The 20,311-nt window shown below is 36.9% G+C and overlaps 2 protein-coding genes across 2 annotated transcripts; one reads left to right on the forward strand and one right to left on the reverse strand.

Moving 5' to 3' along the window:
- Nucleotides 1-1,391: 1,391 nt before the first annotated feature.
- LOC131776385 (centrosomal AT-AC splicing factor) lies at nucleotides 1,392-9,907 on the reverse strand. Its single transcript, XM_059092561.2, is given in 16 exon segments — nucleotides 1,392-1,474; nucleotides 1,559-1,609; nucleotides 2,744-2,828; nucleotides 3,450-3,510; nucleotides 3,868-3,900; nucleotides 3,903-3,925; nucleotides 4,274-4,307; nucleotides 4,962-5,050; nucleotides 5,602-5,660; nucleotides 6,358-6,402; nucleotides 6,962-7,044; nucleotides 7,699-7,752; nucleotides 8,225-8,291; nucleotides 8,465-8,563; nucleotides 9,204-9,367; nucleotides 9,641-9,907. Coding segments are annotated over 16 exon segments (1,140 nt in total). The 5' UTR covers nucleotides 9,791-9,907; the 3' UTR covers nucleotides 1,392-1,431.
- A 9-nt stretch (nucleotides 9,908-9,916) lies between these two features.
- On the forward strand, nucleotides 9,917-20,298 carry LOC131776381 (signal-induced proliferation-associated protein 1). Its single transcript, XM_059092557.2, has 11 exons — nucleotides 9,917-11,101; nucleotides 12,383-12,563; nucleotides 12,946-13,230; nucleotides 14,430-14,585; nucleotides 14,691-14,762; nucleotides 15,657-15,743; nucleotides 16,487-16,670; nucleotides 17,471-17,528; nucleotides 17,976-18,267; nucleotides 18,371-18,562; nucleotides 18,882-20,298. The coding sequence occupies exons 1-11, from the start codon at nucleotides 10,458-10,460 to the stop codon at nucleotides 18,975-18,977; spliced, it is 2,247 nt and encodes a 748-aa protein (XP_058948540.2). The 5' UTR covers nucleotides 9,917-10,457; the 3' UTR covers nucleotides 18,978-20,298.
- The last annotated feature ends 13 nt before the right edge of the window (nucleotides 20,299-20,311 follow it).

The following is a 20,311-nucleotide window of genomic DNA, read 5'->3' on the forward strand; positions in this document are numbered from 1 at the left end:
TGGTTCACCTGCTATAAAATTTATAACAAATATCACGTAGTAACGATTGTAGTTATATGTCAGAAAAAGCAAATTGGTCACTAGTCCACTCCATCTCATGCATGTGATAAACCATAGGTCTCAACATTTCCCACTTTTTTCTGCACTTTAAACTTTTGGGGCGGGAAAGTTTTACTACCCACTGACCAAAACCTGGCTAATCAATGCCTGTCAAAACACTCGGAGAACAAAAACTCGGAGAACAAAAACTCGACTTGGATGAAAAGAATCGTCGCGAAGTAATTGAACTCAGAGGGAGAGAGCTTTAGAGTACGTAGCTCTAGCGGAAATATAAAGAAGAGGAATGGAATTAAAATGAGCTAAAGATGCATTCACTTTGCCGTATTCAGTTTTGCACCCAACCAGATTATTTTATCTGCTCTGACTCAGCTCTTCACTGTCATGGAAATTTGAGTCGATAATCAGCTAATTGCTATGACAAGCTCTTAGCTTAGCGAGACTTGACAATCACCGTTAAGCGAAATTTATTCGTTTAGCGAAATGCATATCAGCCTTGTTTGCTGGAGAAAACAGCCATATTGATGAATAGGTTGTTTAATAAAAGAATACAGAATGTAGCATTCGATGGGCTATATCAAGTACTGAAGTGCGCATCGATGTGCAATATTTATAGTCTTCACTGAAATGATGACGATAACGATGGCACAACGACAGGGGTGATAATCAGAGGTTGATTGATTTAACGTTCCAAACTAATGAACTGAAGAACTCTGAACTCTCTACGGTGGCCAATTTATGTTATAAACTCAGTTGATAAAGCCAAATTACCTTGTGATACCCCCCACTGACGCAGCCCCGCAGTTTCTTTACCCATTCACCAAAAATTGACTCAACTTACCCATCATTTTCATTTTTATTTTTTTTAAAGACGGACAAGATGGGGGAGTGAAAAGGGGGAGAAGACAATAAATTGACGTAATGTCTTCGAACTCATAAAAATTCACCACAAGAATTTTTTAGAAATTTTTTTTCTATGTGGTGGGCGCAAATATTTCGTTGATTCCTCATGACTGGCTGTTCCCGTATCACGCGACACTGCGAACGTGTTTAACAGTGTTTCCTGCGAACGAATGTTTGAGGAATTGAAACGTGATGTCTGTACAAGAATGGTTACGTTGCATGTGATCTACCTAATTAACTGGATCCTGTCACTGATGCTTTTGAAAAAGATCAATTATCTCCTTTATTTTACTTTAAAAGCTTTTTAGAAGATTATTCTTGATGGTTTTCATTTCGAAAAAGTACAGTGATGTTACGTTGCATTAAATTTCATTTCGGAAGGGTGTGGACTCCAAATCAAAGTAAAAATCATGAGTCAAAAATCACGCCTGTTTCCATTCCAGGTGAATTTATTCAAATCATGTTATTTCTTCATTTCTTCTTTGCCTTTTTGTTCTCCCATCGAAAGTCATGTCTGTTAAAAAAAGGGAGGAAGTTAAGAAAAAGGGAAAAACGAACATCTTCAACATCTTAACATCTTGATATCATCTATGCTTACCTTGACTGCCAGCGTGGGCCATGATTCCACACTCTGCCAAACGAAGGCAACCTTAAACAAAAGCAATAAATAGTGATCTGCATATTTAAACTAGTTCCCATCAAGTTTGTGTTTCGTTTACGAGGTAATTTCACCCCCGTTAGCGAGCTGAGATTTTAGAGATCTGAGATGTTAAATAATATCCAGAAGGAAAAATTCAGCGCGGTTACAGGGTGAAACAAGAACGAGAAGCCATGAGTGAGACGTGATCTTTCTAGTTTCATCTCTAGAAACGAAATTAGTCTTTAAGATTAAAAAAAAGCAAAAAAAAATAGATCCCGTCATGTCAAAAGAGTGATGAGCCGAAGGTGGAACATCATGAACCGAGCACGCCCCGCTGACCAGGTTCGTATGGAGCGGCGTAAGAACGTTCTTGAAATGACAAGAAAATAACAACAACGAAAAAAGAAAAAACTAAAAAAAGGTGTCATCGCTTTGGAGCACATTTCAAGTGAGAGTCGTAAACCAAAGTAATCGCAAGGGCCAATAATAACAAGGGAAAATATCCGAAGCGGTCAATTCTCCACTAAAACTAAAACCAAATAAACTGCCTGTAGAGTAGGAGACTCGCGGTTGGTTTTAGTTCCGAATCTGATGGGTGAAGGGGGAGCACAACCTTCCTAGATCAATCACAGAGGGAAAAAAAGCCCTTCATGATTGACTCTCGTAAAACCAAAACAAAAGTTATCACTAGGGCCACTCAGAAGAAAGGAAAAAAACATCTAAGAGCCGAAAAAAATTTAAACAACCAAACTGCCAAAAGCGATGAAAAATGCGGGCGACCAAGTTTGGTTTCCATGTGATTGGTTGAGAAAGTGGTGCAAGTTTTCTGAACCAATCACAAAGCGAAGTGAAGCAAAACTAATGCAATCCCGGAGTACTTTAGACACTTTATTGACAACTGTTAAAGCAAAACCAATCAAATTCAAGACAACTTTTGACACACCAAAGAAATTGGCTTGATGCAATTTCAGAAGGAACGAACTGAAGTAAACGAAGTACAAAAGCAAAGTAAAAACTGAATGGTATTTGGGAGCGAACGCACCACAAAAAAATCTTCGCTAGAAGTGGAAGAGATTTGAATAATCTTGAGCACCTACCTTAGAGTTTTGGTTGCATTTCATCTGTAACAATTCATAAACCTACCAGTCATCACTTGTCTCTCTTTTCCGGTCAAAGTTTGCGCCAACTCGCTGTGGGTTTTTGTGATTTATTTTTTTCATTTTCTCCACTGAAAAAAAAAAATTCCAAGAAAAATTGAATTATATTGTTAATCTCATGAAAATGACTCTTAGAAGCAGTAGCCACAGCCATAGGTATCGTAAAGCGCTTTCTTTTCTCTAAAATGTTTTTAAACATTTAAAATGCTAAAACAAAGGTTACCAAAATGAGCAATCAGAGCATGGGAAAATTTCAAAGGGAGCCAATGTGAATTCAAAGTAATCCCAAGCAGCCACTCTGAAGCACGGGAAAACCTGAGTGACCCATTCAGTTGTTTTTCATTTTTTATTTTATTGGTTAAGGAAACATGGCGAGAGATTTTTGAGCCCATCACCGAGCGTAATGAAAGAGAATCTGTGAAATCAAGGATAACTTTCTTCACCCTATGGAAATCGTTCCATTTCCATTCGTCTCAAGTAGGTTTTCTATGCTGCGATTTGACTGGGGATAGGTGAAGCTGCCGAGTATTACACGTATTTCCTCTCCATCAACCTCCAGCTGATATGAATCATTGAATACCTCTAAATGTGTGCCATCGTTTCAACAATCATGTCAGCTACGAGGTACTCTGACTCATGCAAGGAACAATAGCACTTTGAAAGAAATTCATTATAGCATTTCATGTACATACCATGCTTTTTAAAAGCATCATAAGATGGACCAATGACAACATCACTTGCAGTGCTGCTATCCTGCATTTTAAAATGAGTATCTGTTAATGAATAGCTGTAATAGGGTGCTCCTGATTTAAATCAGAAGACCATAGGATAGGCTCTTGTCAAAGCAACTAGTTTTAGGTTTTTTGGAATAAATTTCTGGCACCAATTGGCTTCACCCTTTTAACTCCCATGAGTTACCAAGACAGAATTTCTGCTCACAATATCAAGACAATATCAAGCAGACAAGTGATGACAACTAAGAAAAATATCAAGCAGGAGATTATTAGCTGATCCAATACCAAGTCCTCCCAACTAATATCATAAGAACTGCATGGTAGACAGTATGGAGAATTACAAATGAGATCTCGGGAATGAAAGGGTTAAACACACCTTGTTATCATCATCGTCGTCATCATCATTATCATTCTCAGCCACGGGGGTGTTGCACCTACATAAACCAAAAAATTAAAAAATATATATACAAAGCAATTCATTTTGAAGAGCTCAACCTTGATATGGCAATTTTCAAGTCTCACTAATGGCCAACACACCCTTCTACATTTTTACACTTGATTGCAAAGATTGCTCTAATCACATAGATACTGTGATACTTATTTTTATGTTTTTGAAGAGGGAAGTGCAAAATAAATGTTCTTGCACAGAACATCACCTCACAACTAATACCGAGACAAAAATCTCCTCAGGCTCCATGAAAATTGTCAAATAATTTCCTTGCCTTTCCCACTGAGAAAATTATTCACTTTACTCTCTGCAAACAAACGTGTTTCAGTCTAACCTGTGTGTATATTTCCTTCTCCCTCCTTAAGTTCCTGCATGGAGATAAAAAATTCAAAAGCTTTTATTTCTAACAATTTATGCTGTTATACTAATGTAACTCCCATGAGTGACCAATACAGAATTTTTCCTGATAACATCAATATGATATAAAGCAGACAAGTGATGAGAATAAAGAAAAATGCCAATTAGGGGATTATTAGTTGATCCAATACAAAATTCTCCAAACTAACATCATACGAACTGAATGGCAGACAGTAAAAAGGAATTTCTAATGAGATCTTGTGAGTGTAATAGTCAACTGCTAAATAAAAAATTTAATCAGGCAATTAAAATTAATGGGGAATACTTTGCACAGTAGCCAGATAATTTGGTAATTTCCATAGTCTGATGAACCACCAAGAAGAAAACTGAGCTAAGAATTTTTTTTATCCACCTAACTGTCTATAACCCTTTAACCCCTTAGAGTGACTAGCATCTAATTTCTCCAAACAAATATCACCCCTGAGTCATACATTAAGGTCACAAGAATAAAGGAAATGATCATGAACTAAAGAATCTCTTGATTGTTTGACAAATTCTCCTTGTCAGCACCTTAGGAAGAGTATATAGAACAGTGTGGAGATATATACTAATATTTTTCAGGTGTACAGGGGTAATGTTTTAATACAGAAGGTGTAGAGCAGTACCGGAATTCCTATGCAAGTAAGATTCTCTCCAAAAGCTTCAGCTGTTTGGAACCTTGTTTTTGTTATGACACCATTTGAAAGGGGAGAACCTACATGCACAAAACAGGATATGGAGCACAATATTCATGAGTCAATCCTATCATGATGTTTAGGAAGAAATATAAATTTCTGACTACAAAATGATTGCTATATCAAAAAGGGTAAACCAAATCTGAACCAGCACAAGTAGACTGAACACCTTGAATAAAAAATATAGAAAATCTTTTACTACTAGATACCACCCAACTTCATAACCCACAATTTGAAAAAAAGGACTGCAAGGTGGATCCAGACAATTCATAAAAACGAGCCAACAACTATGGGGAGAACACAACTTAACTTCACATAAATATCACTGAATAACCTACATTAATCTATCTTAAAAACTGAAACAAACCCTTCAACACCTAAAGAAAATTGGAGAGGGATATGGACCTCTCTTCCCTACCCAAAATCTTCTTATGTTACTGAAAGAAGGGCAGGGCACCCTGTATGTATGGTGGGAAGAAGAGGGACGACATGCTAAGATCACCCAGAGATCATGGTTGTTACACTATGACTTTGAGTCTATTAATGAATTATTGCCCAACACAAGTCAAACCTTTAGAGGCTTTATCAATTGAATCCATATTCCATGGAAACCACTGATTTGAACCAGGTCTAAAGACAATAAGTACATTTTCTAGTTTAATGAGAATCAAAATGATAAAAACCATGTGAATTACAGCAACTAAAATTAAGAGTTCGTAAATTACAGTTATTCATCATCTCCACATCTCCCAAAGTGCACTTCAATTGCCTCCCAAAATCTGGCATAACCATTGTTTTGCATTTTTCAATTTTGGGAATAATGTAAGCATGTTATGAGAAATATGAAAGTGGTGCTAACTTTTATGTGACCCATTCCTAATTCAGTAATTTATAAAATTGAATAAAAAGAAGTCTTAGAACATATGAAATGAGGATTCACGGTGAACAGTAGCAAAGACTTCCTTAACCCTTTGACCCATAAGAGTGATTAGCATCTAACTTCTCCTTACAATATTACCCCTGAATTACATATAAAGGTCATGAGAATAAAGGAAATGATCACTGACTAAAGAAGCTCTTGATTGTTTAACAAATTCTCCTTATCAGCACCTAACAAAATCTATGGGAAACCTTACTGAGAATATGCATATTAATATCAGCATGTAAAGGGTATAATAAAAGTTCTTTTATTTCTTTCCTTTTCTTTTTTATCCTAGAGGAAAAGTCTATTGATTATGATGAGTGAAATTTCTGAAATCATTTACCCAAGAAATTCCTTTCCTATTTACAAATATATGAAATATATATAAAGCACAAATACTGTTACCTGTATTTTACTATTCCACCACCCCACACTCTTTGTCCTTCATGCCTATACAGATACATGTAATTATACTTGTAGCATCTTCAATCGTTAAATTCCACAATAAAATAACTTAATAAATTATCTTCCCAAACACAGCTATAGCAGAGTAATTTAGTACTATCAACTGAGTTGATAACATAAACTGGCCACTGTAAGGAGTTTCACAGTTGATGTTTGGAGCATTAGCCCTTTGCTCTGATGAAGGGCTATTACTTGAAACATCAGCTTTGAAACTCTTTATGATGGCCAATTTACATTATCAACTCAGTTGATGATACTAAATTGTGCTTTTTGTTGAGCTTTTTGGCTGATCAAAGCAAAGTTTAGCCTTTATACAAACAAATTAAACTCAAGCTCATCCCATGATCATCACAGTGCATGAATTGCAAGCACATCATGAGTTCCATTCATGACTATTACCTGTTACCAGTGAATAAAAGTATCTTTTTGAAATTAAAAAAACATAACACAGAAGAATTGCATTGATTTTTGTCTGCAGAATTAGGCAGTTCCACGAAGCAGAAAAATACATTTTGTCAAAATTTTATTGTATTTTATTACAAACCATCCAGTGGGGTTCTGAAGAATTCCTTGTTCGTTTTGTACTGTTTTGTAGACAACTTCAGGTGTAACTTGAATTTCTGGTGGCTGTTGTTTAAATATTCAGGAAACAATAACGACACCAAATACAAAATAACACAGACATGTTTGGTGTTCCCATTAGGACAACTTTACAACGACAGTTACTGTAAAGGCTATATCCTGGTATCAACTCAACAACACAAGAAGCTTAAAAAGTAAATTTCTAACCAAGTGTAAAAAATATTGACAGGAATGTTTCATTTTACTCAAAACCACTTCACTCCTTCCTTCTTCACAAAGATTTTCTTGTTTCAAGCCTCTGACTTCCATTAATTAACTCTTTGACCCAAAAGAATGACTAGCATCTAATTTCTCCTCACAATAGCACCCCTGAGTCATACATTAAGGTCATGAGAATAAAGGAAATGATCACCAACTTAAGTCAGCACCTTAGGAAATGTTTAGAGCACATTTGGGAGAATGTGCTGTATGTAGCAACTACAGCCCACTGGAATGCACCAACAAAAGGAAACCAAAATGCTATAGATATTAAGACACGATCATTAAACACTGCTTGAAATGTCACCATCAAAGATTGATATGACTCTTTCTTAAGACATGAACAAACAAGTAGTATACTATATCTAAATTTAACTCTTGTGTGTGACATTATATCAATATCAGGATACATCAGTCAGTTACCCTGCCTCAAAAACAGACCTGTTGGCTTGTATGAGCTTGAAGGAGTTCTCTACGTTTGATCTGGGAAACTGCCTGGTGAGAATGAAGAAAGAAATACTGTAATACAAATTTGCAGAACATTAAAACCACCAGACAGGTGAGTATGTAAAATGCTGCTATTTTCAGGCCTGAAAGACAGGTGAGTATATAAAATGCTGCTATTTTCAGGCCTGAAAAAAAAAACCTGAAATTAAGCCTGTGGATTGGAACTTGTCTAGAGCCTTAGCAAGAAAATCTACTGAACTTACCTGGAAAACCATGTAAGAGTTTTGTTAAGACTTGTCTTTTTTCTTAAAACAGTCCATTTACCAAAAGATCTCACATTTTGAACCTTAGACATTTTAGACTTCTCATTACAATGCAAATGTAACTCAAACTGAAGACAATTCATGGAAATTGATTTTACCAGTGTGTCAGGGCTCCTAACACAAAACTAACCTAAGTTGTCATTTGGCAAACTTTAAATTGTAAAATGGTCAAGAGACTTATTATTTAAAGTCCTGACCTTTAATCTCTTTTGTTCCATCGCAGCTTCAAATTCCTGGAGTTTCTTGTTGACCTCTTCTTTGTAGCTACAAAGAATGAAAATAATTACCTGAGTGTCTTTAATGAGTATGCTGAACAAGTTTTATCCATAACTCTGGTGTTTCTCAAATGATAAATAGTAACTAAACATACACTGTAATCATACAAAAATACAATAAAAATACTAGTCCATGGAATTCACCAGAATCAAAGAACAAACCTGTTAAACTTCTCTTTATTGATTAAGAACTTTTCTTTAAGATTTTTGTCTGCTCCATTTTCCCACCAGTACTTATGAAGATTTTTGCTGTGATTCTCACTAGAGATAAAATACAAAATCTATCATTCTAGCAACTTTTACTCTGCTTTTTAGAACAAAAGTAAGAGGAGGAACCAATCTGTAAGTTCTAGAGTAAGTCCAGTTGTTTGAGGTATCACAATTTCCAAAAGAGGCATTAGATCAATTCTTCATATCAAACAGGTGTAGTGAATGTAATTATGCAAAAAATATGGGGACCAAAGAATCAAAAAAATTTGAAATTGGGAGGACATTTACAGGAGTGGCTCAGTTTCTTTGTGATTTTAACTTTATCTTGATTCACTGGGAAACTGCACAGCACTAAAGTACCAGCTCTGTCAGCTCGATCACAGATGGCTCAGTTTATTATGTACTGAGACAGAAGTTGGTAAACATTATGAAAAAGTAACTGCAAACCAGTATGAGGACAGGTAGATATAGCAATTCCCATTGTGAGGTGTTCAGAATTGTTTTAATCTTAGTTTCTATGACAGATTTTAATCTCTAAACAAGTCTTAGGTATTCAAAATTGGTTTTAATTTTCACACAAGATCAAAGACACCTCTTTATGAAATGATAAATGCAGTCTCTTTTATAATCATTGAAAAAGCATGGAAATATGCAGATGTAAAAATATCATTGTCTGGGAAAGATTTAATACCTTGCAAAGTGTTCAAAGAGTCCACCATACTTGATAGTAACTTCTCTATCAGTGACATGTTTATTAACATTCTCACTGCAGAAGTGACACCAAAATCTTGACCCTGGCTCTAACTCACCATCTTCAACAGATGGTTTCTTCAGAAACCTTCTGGCTTCGTCAACCTAAAAAAAAAAGTAAAACATAAAAATTTTGTGACACTTTTACCCAGGTTTAACCTTGATCAGGTGAGTATTCCCAATTTAGTGACATTGTTCTCCCCCCATGGGGAAAAGAGGTGCTGGCAACAGATCAACCATTCATGGTGCTTTTATCATAGGATACTGAAATCAACTTTGACAATAAGGGGAAGAGAGGTGCGAGATAAAAAAAAACAATAAATTAATTTTCAAAATGTGATAAAGAAGAAACACTTGCATCTTTGCATATCAGCCCACCTTTTTGCCAAATTTAATCAGGATCTGGCTAAGCAAGGTCCTATGCTTTCTTGAGTAAATATGTTTTCTCCCTTGGTCGTGGTTTATACGGCAAATAATGCAGAACAGAAATTGTCCCTTCGCACCGTCTTCTGCGTTGCCATCCGCCATAATGAATATTTCCCACAAATCATTTCAAGCTGTGTGGTTTACCGCTGTCCTTCAATGTGCTGGCTCTTGTCCAAGGATATAGTGCCACAGCTATAAGCATCTGTCGGAAATATTTCTTTATTCTTCAAGTCAGATGTATGAAACGCTAGTTTTTACAATCGGAAAAGGCTTTGCGGTGTGGAAGCCTCACAGCAACAGACAGCTTTTTATACTTGGTGCTCAGATAACGTGTCTATCGTGATTCACAGGACAATGGTTGTTGACATTGGTTGTCGCCTGTCACTGGACGGAATATACAGAGATCATCGCGGTCTATTATTGTTAGAGGACAGCTGACATGCAGCTGAAACGGAACAATAGCTCTCATGACTATTTAATGAGGTAACCTGCTTGCCTAAAGAGAAGCAAATTAGCCCAGGATTATGAAACGAAAGAGACCTACTTTTCATTTTTCGCACACAGAGCGATTGTTGACCTATAGTGTTCTACCATATGTCAGTAATGAGTTGCAAAGAAGAGTTAATTGGCTAAGCGCTTGAAAAGGTCCTTAGGGAAAGAGATGTTTCCTGCTGTTTGTCTTTCGTTCCGGAGGAAAGGCAAAGAGTGACAACCGGCCCGTGCTTGTTGAATGTAATTATGGCAGCTGACTAAGTGAATTTGTGTAAGTATGGCGGGAACTTCTGTTGAGAGTAACTCCAGCCTGGAGATATCGAGCGGAGCGTCGGGTTATCAGGCTATTTCTCCCAACGATAATCCTTCTTTAAACGCAGATGGATTTGAATCTGAGCCCTTCTTGTGTCATCACCACGGAACTGTTTGTTCGGCGCGTTCTGCCACTGCTGCGGAGAAATTCACTTGGTGCAAAACGGACGATGATTACTCGCCGAATGGAGAACTTATACGGGCATTGAAAGACTTCAAAGCGAGAAGCCTTGCTTTAAAAGCAGCTCTAGAGGATGAAGCCATGGTAAATGATATTCAGAAGGAGTTGTCTGACTACGTGTGTAGTTGCAGCGACCCGAAATATGTCCACTTAGTCAGTGGGTACCATGTGGAGTGCATTGAAAAGTTCTGTTCCAAGAAGGAGACCTTCACGCAATACCACGAAAATCGATTTAAAACCTACTCTGACGTTGGATCGACCAAAGCTAGTAACCATGTCACTAGTGCAGTCGCCCCTGAGGAATTCTACAAATATTCCTTCTACGGTGTGAAACATTGGAACTACTGCGCAAATGATGAAGACATTGGCGCAGTAATAATTACGTTGAAACCCGAAGTAACCAACCCACACTCAAAGGGATCATTCAGGTAAAATATTGTATCATTATTACACTGTAATACCTTTTTACTGAAGGCGAATTCCCTAATTTGTACTTTGATTTGCATTTTGACGATGACTATTCTTAAATTTAACCACATTGACAAGAATAACAAATAAATACAGGACCAGGCGTGAATTACGTAAATTACGTCACATGTTTATCAAGTTTTTCTCGGTAAATCATAACTTTTCGAAACTCCCAAAATTTACAACATTTCAATTGCCTTTCATTTTATTTGAAATTAAACCTGAAAATGATCCATTGGAAGGTCATTTCCTCTACGCAAAGAAACTCGATAATATCAGCCCTTGAATGTGTCCGTGCCTTATCCAAAAAGACAGATGTATCACTTTTAATCTGATCTTTGACTTTTTGGAAGGTTTCATTTTACCAGTTCATTTGGCATGTTCTAAGCCAATTTAAATCCTGTTATTTTATGTGGTTGCCAAGTTTATTTTAATGGTTTTACTGACATTTCATAAATATCTACATGTATCTTCAGCCATAAGGTAAACAGTTGGTAAAATATTTAATTAACCTTAATCTAACTTTCATTCATCACTTATCTGGCAATGAAATGTCTGGTGTTGAGTGTTGCATTTAATTATGACCACCTACAGATGGTAAGGGAATTATCTATCATATGATTTAGTGCTTGAGGTGCTCTAGATCTGTATGAATAATTAAAGCACATAAGGTGTTGACATGAATAGATTGTAAAAACTTATTTGAGACAATATGATACATCATTTATGCTAAAAATCCCCTTTTAATTATTTTTCCACATGTCTTAAAATAATTGTTTCTAGAAATCAGACCTTGATCATTAATTTGTTCACTGGATGAGCTGAAATGTTGTCAATACTATGTTTTGAGAGAACTTCTCCATTACTATAGCATTTAAGTCACATTAACATCAACAGTTTTATTTCAACTTACAGGAGAGTAATCTAGTTCATGAAAAATATATAATATACCAAAATTTCTTGACCTGGTAAAAAAAAGTTTCACTGTAATTAATTAATCTTAATCTCTGAAAACAAATTTCAAGTGACAGCTACATTTTCATTTCCAAAATTTCATTTACTATGCACTGGTTGTTCGAAGGTTGGATAATGCTATCCATTGGATAAAACCCTATCCTATGAATAATGCTTTACGTTTTGCTATCACTTATCCCCTGGATAGTGATTTTTCCATTGGATAGCATTATCCGCCCTTTATACAACTGGCCCCAATTGTTTTATGCTTCTATCCTTCCTAAAAGGATAATGGTCCGCTCAGCCCACAATCTTGTCATTGGACTGCTCTCTTGCTCAAGTCACCAAGTCAGTCTTTCAAGCAGAGATGATGTGGTACACTTTATAAGTCAACAAGTTGATATTAAAGCCCCTGTCAAGCTGATTACAATACCTTCAGTACCAGCAGAGCTCCTCAAGATGGACAGTGTGAGTGAACCCTTTACCTCTCCAAAGTGTTTAACAAGTAACTTCTCCTCATCACATCTATAAATTATACAACAAAAAGATAATGAGAATTCTCAAACTTATCAGATTGAAGTTTTTGTCATGATTCAACACAATGTTCTCAGAACCAATTCACAAGGAAATGTGTAACAGTTTGAGGGGAGGATTAACAATCAGATCTTGGGAGTGAAAGGGTTAAATTTGTATTTACAGCGTTAACTAAGGCTACATTGTCAGAGTTATAGATTGTATGACTTAATTTTATTGTAGCAAGCACTCAGATACTTCCTTGGGGAAACCAACTTGACCATAAAGGTTAAGAATTACTGAAAAAAAAAATTGAAATTAATTTCTAAATTTCCAGGCATTCAACAAGCAAGCCCACAAATTTGGTGTGGTTTACATGAAGGAAGGACAGCAAACTGAGGAACAGCTTCTTGGTAATGAAACTCATAGCAAAGCATTCGATGACTTTTTGAATCTGTTGGGTGAAAGAATCAGACTGAAAGGTTTTGACAAGTACCGGGGAGGACTGGATGGCAACAATGATCTGACTGGAAAATATTCTGTGTTTACCAAGTTTTGTAATAGCGAGGTCATGTTCCATGTGTCAACTCTTCTGCCATTTGAAGAATTTGACTCTCAGAAGGTATTTTGTTAAATATTTGCTAAAGGACATTTACCGTAGTTAGATGGCTCTCTTATATGGCTTTCACTTGTAGGTTGACACTTGTCCTCAACCCTTTAAACCCTGAGAGTGACCAGTTTCTGGTTTCTAGTTTCTCCAGACAATAACATTGCTGATTCATTCAATTGGGATCATGAGAACAAAAGAAATGATCACCAACTAAAGACGCTCTCGTTTGATAACACATTCTCCTTGTCAGCACCTCAGGAAATGTGGGGACAGTATAGAGGATGTCATACTGATGTTGGGCGTAAAAGGTTAATGGACACCTCCTGTAGGTTGACACCCATGTGAAGTGGATACCTACTGTAGTTTAAAACCTTGTATTCATGAACATCTTATACAGGAGGATGCTCCTCCCAGTAGTTGGTCCTTAGAGCTGGACACCTCCTTAGAGGGCATCTCTAGTAGATGGATGCCTTCTATGGCTGTACATCTTAATGCTTCAATTCCCAGATCAAATTTGTAATTCTCCTTACTGTCAATCATACAATTCTTATAATGTTAGTTCAGAGAATTTAGTATTGGATCAATTAGTTATTCCCAAATTGATATTTTTCTTTATTCTTATCACTTATCTGGTTGATGTTGTATTGATGTTTTAAGGAGAAATTCTGTCTTGGTCACTCATGAGAGTTGAAGGATTAAGTAGACTCCTCCTTTTAGTGTACCACTTAGCAGGTGGATATGTGCATTCGGTAGGCACCTATTCATGCATGCCTCTATTTTGTATAGGTAATAACATGATTTCAAGTGGAATTTGGTGTTATTAGGCAGGGATAAAATTATTTTCAAAGACAACAAAATTGTATGAGCCCACCGTACAAGTTCAATTTTTAGTCTTTGAAAATTTGCAAGTGCCTATTATGCCAAATTGCAAGAGATATCATTTTGTTACTTGTTATAATGTACATGAAAAAACATCAGAAAGAGTAAAGAAAGGCAAAATTTCAAAAGCTTATGTGTGCTATCTGTAATTTGCACTCGTGTTAAACTTTGCATGTGTGTTGCATAAGAATGCACTTATTTTCAGCCAATCAGAAGTGCATAATTTTTTCATGTACATTATTAACCTTGTTATCTGGAGTGTTAAGAATTTTGGCAGTAATTATAATGGCATTCAGCTTTGTTGACACATACTGATTGCTTTGTTTTTACAGCTTCAGAGAAAGAGGCACATTGGAAATGACATAGTTTGCATCATCTTCATGGAAGCAACAAGTACCAAGTTTGTACCTGACTGCATTAAATCAAACTTTCTGCATACTTTTATTATTGTTCAAGTGGATGTAGAAAACAATCCAGACAGTTACACAGTGAGTGGCATTGTGCTCTATTCCGCAAGTTGCTTTGCCCCTTTAATATACAGGACTGAGTGTCACTTGAATCATATGTATACACTTGTGCTTATTCTGTTACAGGTATCAGTGGTGTCAAGGAGTGGTGTGTTACCATATGGCCCACCTCTTTATGACAAGTATATATTTGATAAGGTATTCTTACTTTTTTAATTAATTTCTAATATATTTCTCAACATTTAGACTACTCCTGTTAAGTAATGACCCTTGCAGGTTGTTGGGAAAATGTGAGTAAAGTTTGGTAATCAAGACTCAAAAGGAAGTCAGTGACAGCTTTTCAAGTCTTCTCATAACCCTTTCACTCCCAAGATCTGATTTTTAATTCTCTACTCTAGCTGCTACACATTTCCTTATAAGTCAATTGTGAGAATTTGGTGTTAGATCAAGACAACTAATTTCTACCTTATAAGTTTGAGTATTCTCATTACATGGTGGCTGGATGATGTGTGGATGTTATAGGGAGAAGTTACATGTTAATCACTTATAGAATTTAAAGGGTTAACTACCCAAAATACTTTTTTCCATTGGTAAACCAGTGGTCTATTGGTTTAAAAGTAACCACTGGTATACCTTTCTAACAAATGATAGATTTTTGACAAATCAGAGTCCATGTGATAGCTTTATCCTACAGTTATATAAAGTGTTCAAATGTATTTGAATTGCAAAAAAAAGGTCTCTCATTGGCTAATGAAAGGGAATTAGCAGGCTTTATCCAGCCTTCAAAGTCAACATGAAAATTCTTGTGAAGTCTCTATAAATCTTCTTAAAGCAGTAGGTTAAAGAATTTATAGAAGAGCAATAACTCTTTGGTTATTAGTTCCATAATTCTCGTCACCTCTATTGACAATAATGTGCCACTCAAGTGAGGAGAACATTTATATTGATCACCTTTAAAGTTTGAGAGGTCAAGAGCTGTGCATGCAAATGTATTTTAACAAGACTGATAGACTTCTGACAACATTTCCACTTCAGAAAAGTTATGTGGGTCATTTGATTGTGCTTTTCCTTTTGACCATTGTTGGATTGCAGGGAGATGAGTTTAGAGTATGGATCCTTAAAAAGTTATTTCAAGGAGAACAAGCATGTCACAGGTCACCCAGCTTTGCTAGGTTACATGTGAGTGCAACACAATGCTTAAAGTTCCTAATGTTGGTGTAATGTTATTTGATGGATTTAAAGCAACAGGCCTTAAAGACAAGAAATAGTCTGGTTACCAACTTTTAATGGGAGAATTTGACAAATGATGTATTCAGTAATTACACTTGCATTCTCTCACAAGTCTTGGAAATTCTACCCTATGTATATAAGTATAACAAAACTTGAAGGGAATCTGGAAGCCATTCATGTGAATAAAAACTTCAGATAAGAATGGATGAGAGGGGATCACCTTTCCTTGCAGGGCTTCTTCTTTTTTTTTTTTGGGAGTGTGGGGGGGGGGGGGTTTCATCTCCTCTCTAGATGTCAGGGCAAGGTTGTTCAATGCTGGGTTAATACAACCTAGAAGAAGTGTTAAATCTGATTTCAGATCTGAAAGCTTTAAAAGAAAATTCAATACAATTCATTTGTCAAGATTATGATTACTGGATTTTCTACAAACAATTGAGAACATTATCCTTAAAGGCTTTTAAACAAAGGAATAAAGAAACCCAGATTAAAATTCAACCTTGGGTTAGCGCTAATCTGCATTTGAACAACTGGCCTCAGGTCATTTCTTTCTTGTTGCTTGGTCATGTTGTGCTTGCACATCAAGTTGCAGCACTTGGACATCTTATGCACCTTGCCCACAATACTCTACCATTGATTAGTTTATGGAGATTATCAGCCCAGCATCAATCAAGTTGGTGTTGTTGTCCTTACAGGCACGGACCAGAGCACTCATCATGGGAGAACTACTGAAGTCTGTCAGAAATTCACAATCTCAAACCTCAGCTATACCTAGGGCATCACCTGATCAGTACATGACTGTGGCACAGGTGTCCAGGGATTTCAGTTCAGTTTGCTCTGTCACACAAGATGGAGGGGACCTTGTGGTATTCCTAGTAGGTAATGAATGTGTAGTAGGAGGTGGGGTGTGTAGGGGGTGTAGAGGAAACAGGGGGAGGGGTATTTTTGACAATTTTGAATGGGTTGCGCATCATGGATCTTTGTACTCTCAACCTTTTTCAGACCAAAGCAGTTGGTTTCCCCACACAATTTCAGGCAGAATTTATGTTTCTTATGGTAAAGACATTCTCAGTCCTACCCCAAGCCTTCAACCCCCTCTTCCCAGGTTGGGATTATCAGGGTAACAAAATTAAAATCTCTGCTTAAGTATTTTTTAACCCTTTAACTCCCAAGATCTCATTTGTAATTCTCCTTACTGTCTGTCATACAGTTATTGTGATGTTAGTTTGGAGAATTTGGTATTGGATCGACTTATAATCCCTTTACTGATATTTTCTTATATTCTCATCACTTGTCTGCTTGATATTGTATTGACATTGTGAGGAGAAATTCTGTCTTGGTCACTTATGGGAGTTAAAGGGTTAAGTTAAAGTGGCACTTCAAGCTTGATTTTGTTTTAATTATCATTTATTCTGATGAGTTTTCTTGTATTCCAAGCATTTTCTAATCCCATAGACCCTAACATCAGAGTATTCTCCATACTGTTCTTTATACATTTCCTAAAGTGCTCACAAGGAGAGTTTGTGTCACAATCAAGAGATTATTTATTTGGGGATCATTTCCTTTATTCTCATGACCTTAATGTGTGATTCGTGGATGATATTGTAAGGAGATATTAGACGTTAGGGGTCAAACGGTTTAGTTATGAATTTTGTAATAAATTTATTGCTTCTCAACAGAAGAGGCAGACAAGAAAAGTTACGTTGGTGTGAAGTCAATTATGTCAGCTAAGAGCAAGTGAGTCAGGAGTGGGCATCGCTTCCCTTGCCTAGAACAAGTCTTAAATGAGTTAGAGACTTCCCCTTTCCATGCAGTTTATTTCACTCTAGGTTTCTCGCAGTTCAAAGCTCATAGTTAAGGGTGAATAAGAAACGGCTGGAAGCAAGGGAAAAGCCGGAAATGAGGGACAAGAAGAATTGAGAGTTTTTTAAATTATTCTCGCAATATAATGTCCGTTGTGCTCAGGTGTAAGTTAAGTCTTCATGATGGAGCAACCTTCAATTTAGTTTCGAAAGTAATCCATGATTGCTTTGGTTTTGCTTTTCTTTGCTCTGTGATTGGTCCAAAAACTCGCGCCACTCTGTCAACCATTACTTTGATTTTGGTTTTTCGAAACTCAACTGAAAATTGCTCTAGTCTATTTCAATTGCAAATGAAACCGCTTGTTATCTTTTTTGCCTCCAGAGTTTTTCTAAAGATGTTTTCACAAGAGCTCGGTCATATTTATGCTCATCTGCCAGTGAGCAGGGCAGGCTCGTTTACGGCGCCACCTGAATTGAGGCGCACGACCTCCTCCAAGACCCGCTACTCAGGATTGCGTAGCGGGAAGATGAACCTGGAGAAATTGCGACGCAGTCGAAGCGAAAGCGACAGCAGCCATGACGAGGGAGTCACCCTAGAATCAGTGACAGATCTTCAAAGCAGAAAAGATCCTGAGCGTTCGATGGCTTCGTCTAAAATGCAGTGCAGTGCAGAGGTACAATGATACTGCTGGCCTACATTAAACCGTTGATTAAGTGTGGAAATGAATAAGTATCAGCAGAGCTTTGAATGGATTGTGTTTGTTTCCTCTTCTACAGGTTATCGTCGTGAAGCAGTTTGAAAGTGGCGTGTTTGAAGCTCTGCTGGAGTTTCTTCATGTGGGATCATGTGACCTAAGACCCAGTCTCCTGCCAGGCTTGTTTGCAGCTGCGCAATATTATCAGGTGGAGGAATTACGTCAAGTCTGCGTCGAGAGCATGAAGCAAAGAGGAATATCACCAAGCTGCAGTGTGAGTTCTTTGTCTCAAATTAGGAAGTTATGCCCACAGAATTTTTGTGACCAGGGAGACGTAATACACCCTCACGAGTGACCAGAATCTAATTTCTCTTTACACTGATTCTACGCAATCAAACATGAAGGTGATGAGAATAAAGGACGTGATGCCCAACCAAAGAAGCTTTGATTAATGACATATCTTAATTAAAAAATTTCCAGATTAAAAATTCTCTGAGTGAGAGCATTTGAGAGTATTGTTATCTAGAGTGCTAACGGAAAAAATTGTGTGTTCTAATTTGTTTTTTAAAGGTGTAATGAATTTCGTTTTCCAGGACCATTCACTGACGGATTTGGTGTCGAACAACCTTACTAGTCCTACAGTAGGGAGAAATGTACAGACGGAATGTGTCAGTGATACACACTGCTAGAAATCTTTCCGAAAAACAGAGGATGATAAATATAAAGAAAAGTAGTGAGTTTTAGATTCCAAGAGTTGAATGGTTGAATTTTACCCGTCTTCAGTCGACTTTTGTAGCGTGGTAGTAGCGTGGTGGAGATTAGAACGAGCCAGCTCCAGGGGACGACGGGAACGTAAAAGTTAAACGAGGACTTCCCTTGTTCCTCTTCCTATCTGTCCCCGCGCGGACTCCTGTAGAGACAACAGACTGGGACGAGTCAGCTTCAATTTCATCTGCATTTTAAGTTAGGGTGAACTTTTGTTGATTTTGAAGAACCAGTCGTGGTTTGTATTCGATGAAGATTATCATTAGTGGATGTGTACATTGTTGTAGTCAAGGTAATGGCATACCTTTAACTTCGTCAGCCTACAGCCAATCATATTTTAGCCATGTAATTTAGTATTATCAACTGTGTTGATAACATTAATTGGCCACCACCGTAAAGAGTTTCAAAGCTGACGTTTCGAGCGTTAGCCCTTCGCCAATCGCTCTGACGAAGGGCTAACGCTCGAAACATCAGTCTTTAAACTCTTTACAGTGGCCAATTTACGTTAGCAACTCAATTGATAATACAAAATTACCCTGTTATACTCTCCCACCGACGCAGCACAACAGTTTCCTCAGAAACTTACCCACGTTTTAGCCATGACCTGGTCCTTCTATCTGTTCATCACAGACAGACACGCTGGCCATACATTTGCCGGAAACCATTTTATTCCACAGTCATCGCAGTAGAATAATTACATTTATGGCAACGGGAGACGTTTTGGAAAAAGAGAATAAAATCATCACTTGTCTTGTTTATAGTCATGGGCCATTTTAAGTACTCACCGAGGACAATTGAACATTTGCTTCGTAAGACGAAAAAGAAAAGTTGTTATTCTTAGGTATAAGTCGTTGTGCAACATTTACTGAGGAGTGGAAAAACCGAATATTTTCCCCACGGGATTAAAATCTTCCAAGACAGAGGAGCATGGAGTGATGTTCTGCCTTGGCCAAAAGACTTGGATTTTAGAACATTTTAGGACAAAATTCTTAGACCCTTAATGTGGTTTAATGGAATATAATGTGTGCAAAGTCTTATAAGCCTGTAGAAATTACTTCTAACTTGCGCGAGCACTACGTTCGCAAAGTAGTTTCTTCCACGCAAGTACTCGTAGTTTGTACAATTTATTGAGAGGAAATATGTATTAAGACCACTTTATATTTATTACAAAAATGTGGCTAAATTTGCATATATATATATATATATATATATATATATATATGTAATATATTACAAAAAATCAAATCACAGAGTTTTA

The sequence above is a fragment of the Pocillopora verrucosa genome, chromosome 6 (assembly GCF_036669915.1).
Source record: "Pocillopora verrucosa isolate sample1 chromosome 6, ASM3666991v2, whole genome shotgun sequence".
NCBI classification, from domain to species: Eukaryota; Metazoa; Cnidaria; class Anthozoa; order Scleractinia; family Pocilloporidae; genus Pocillopora; species Pocillopora verrucosa.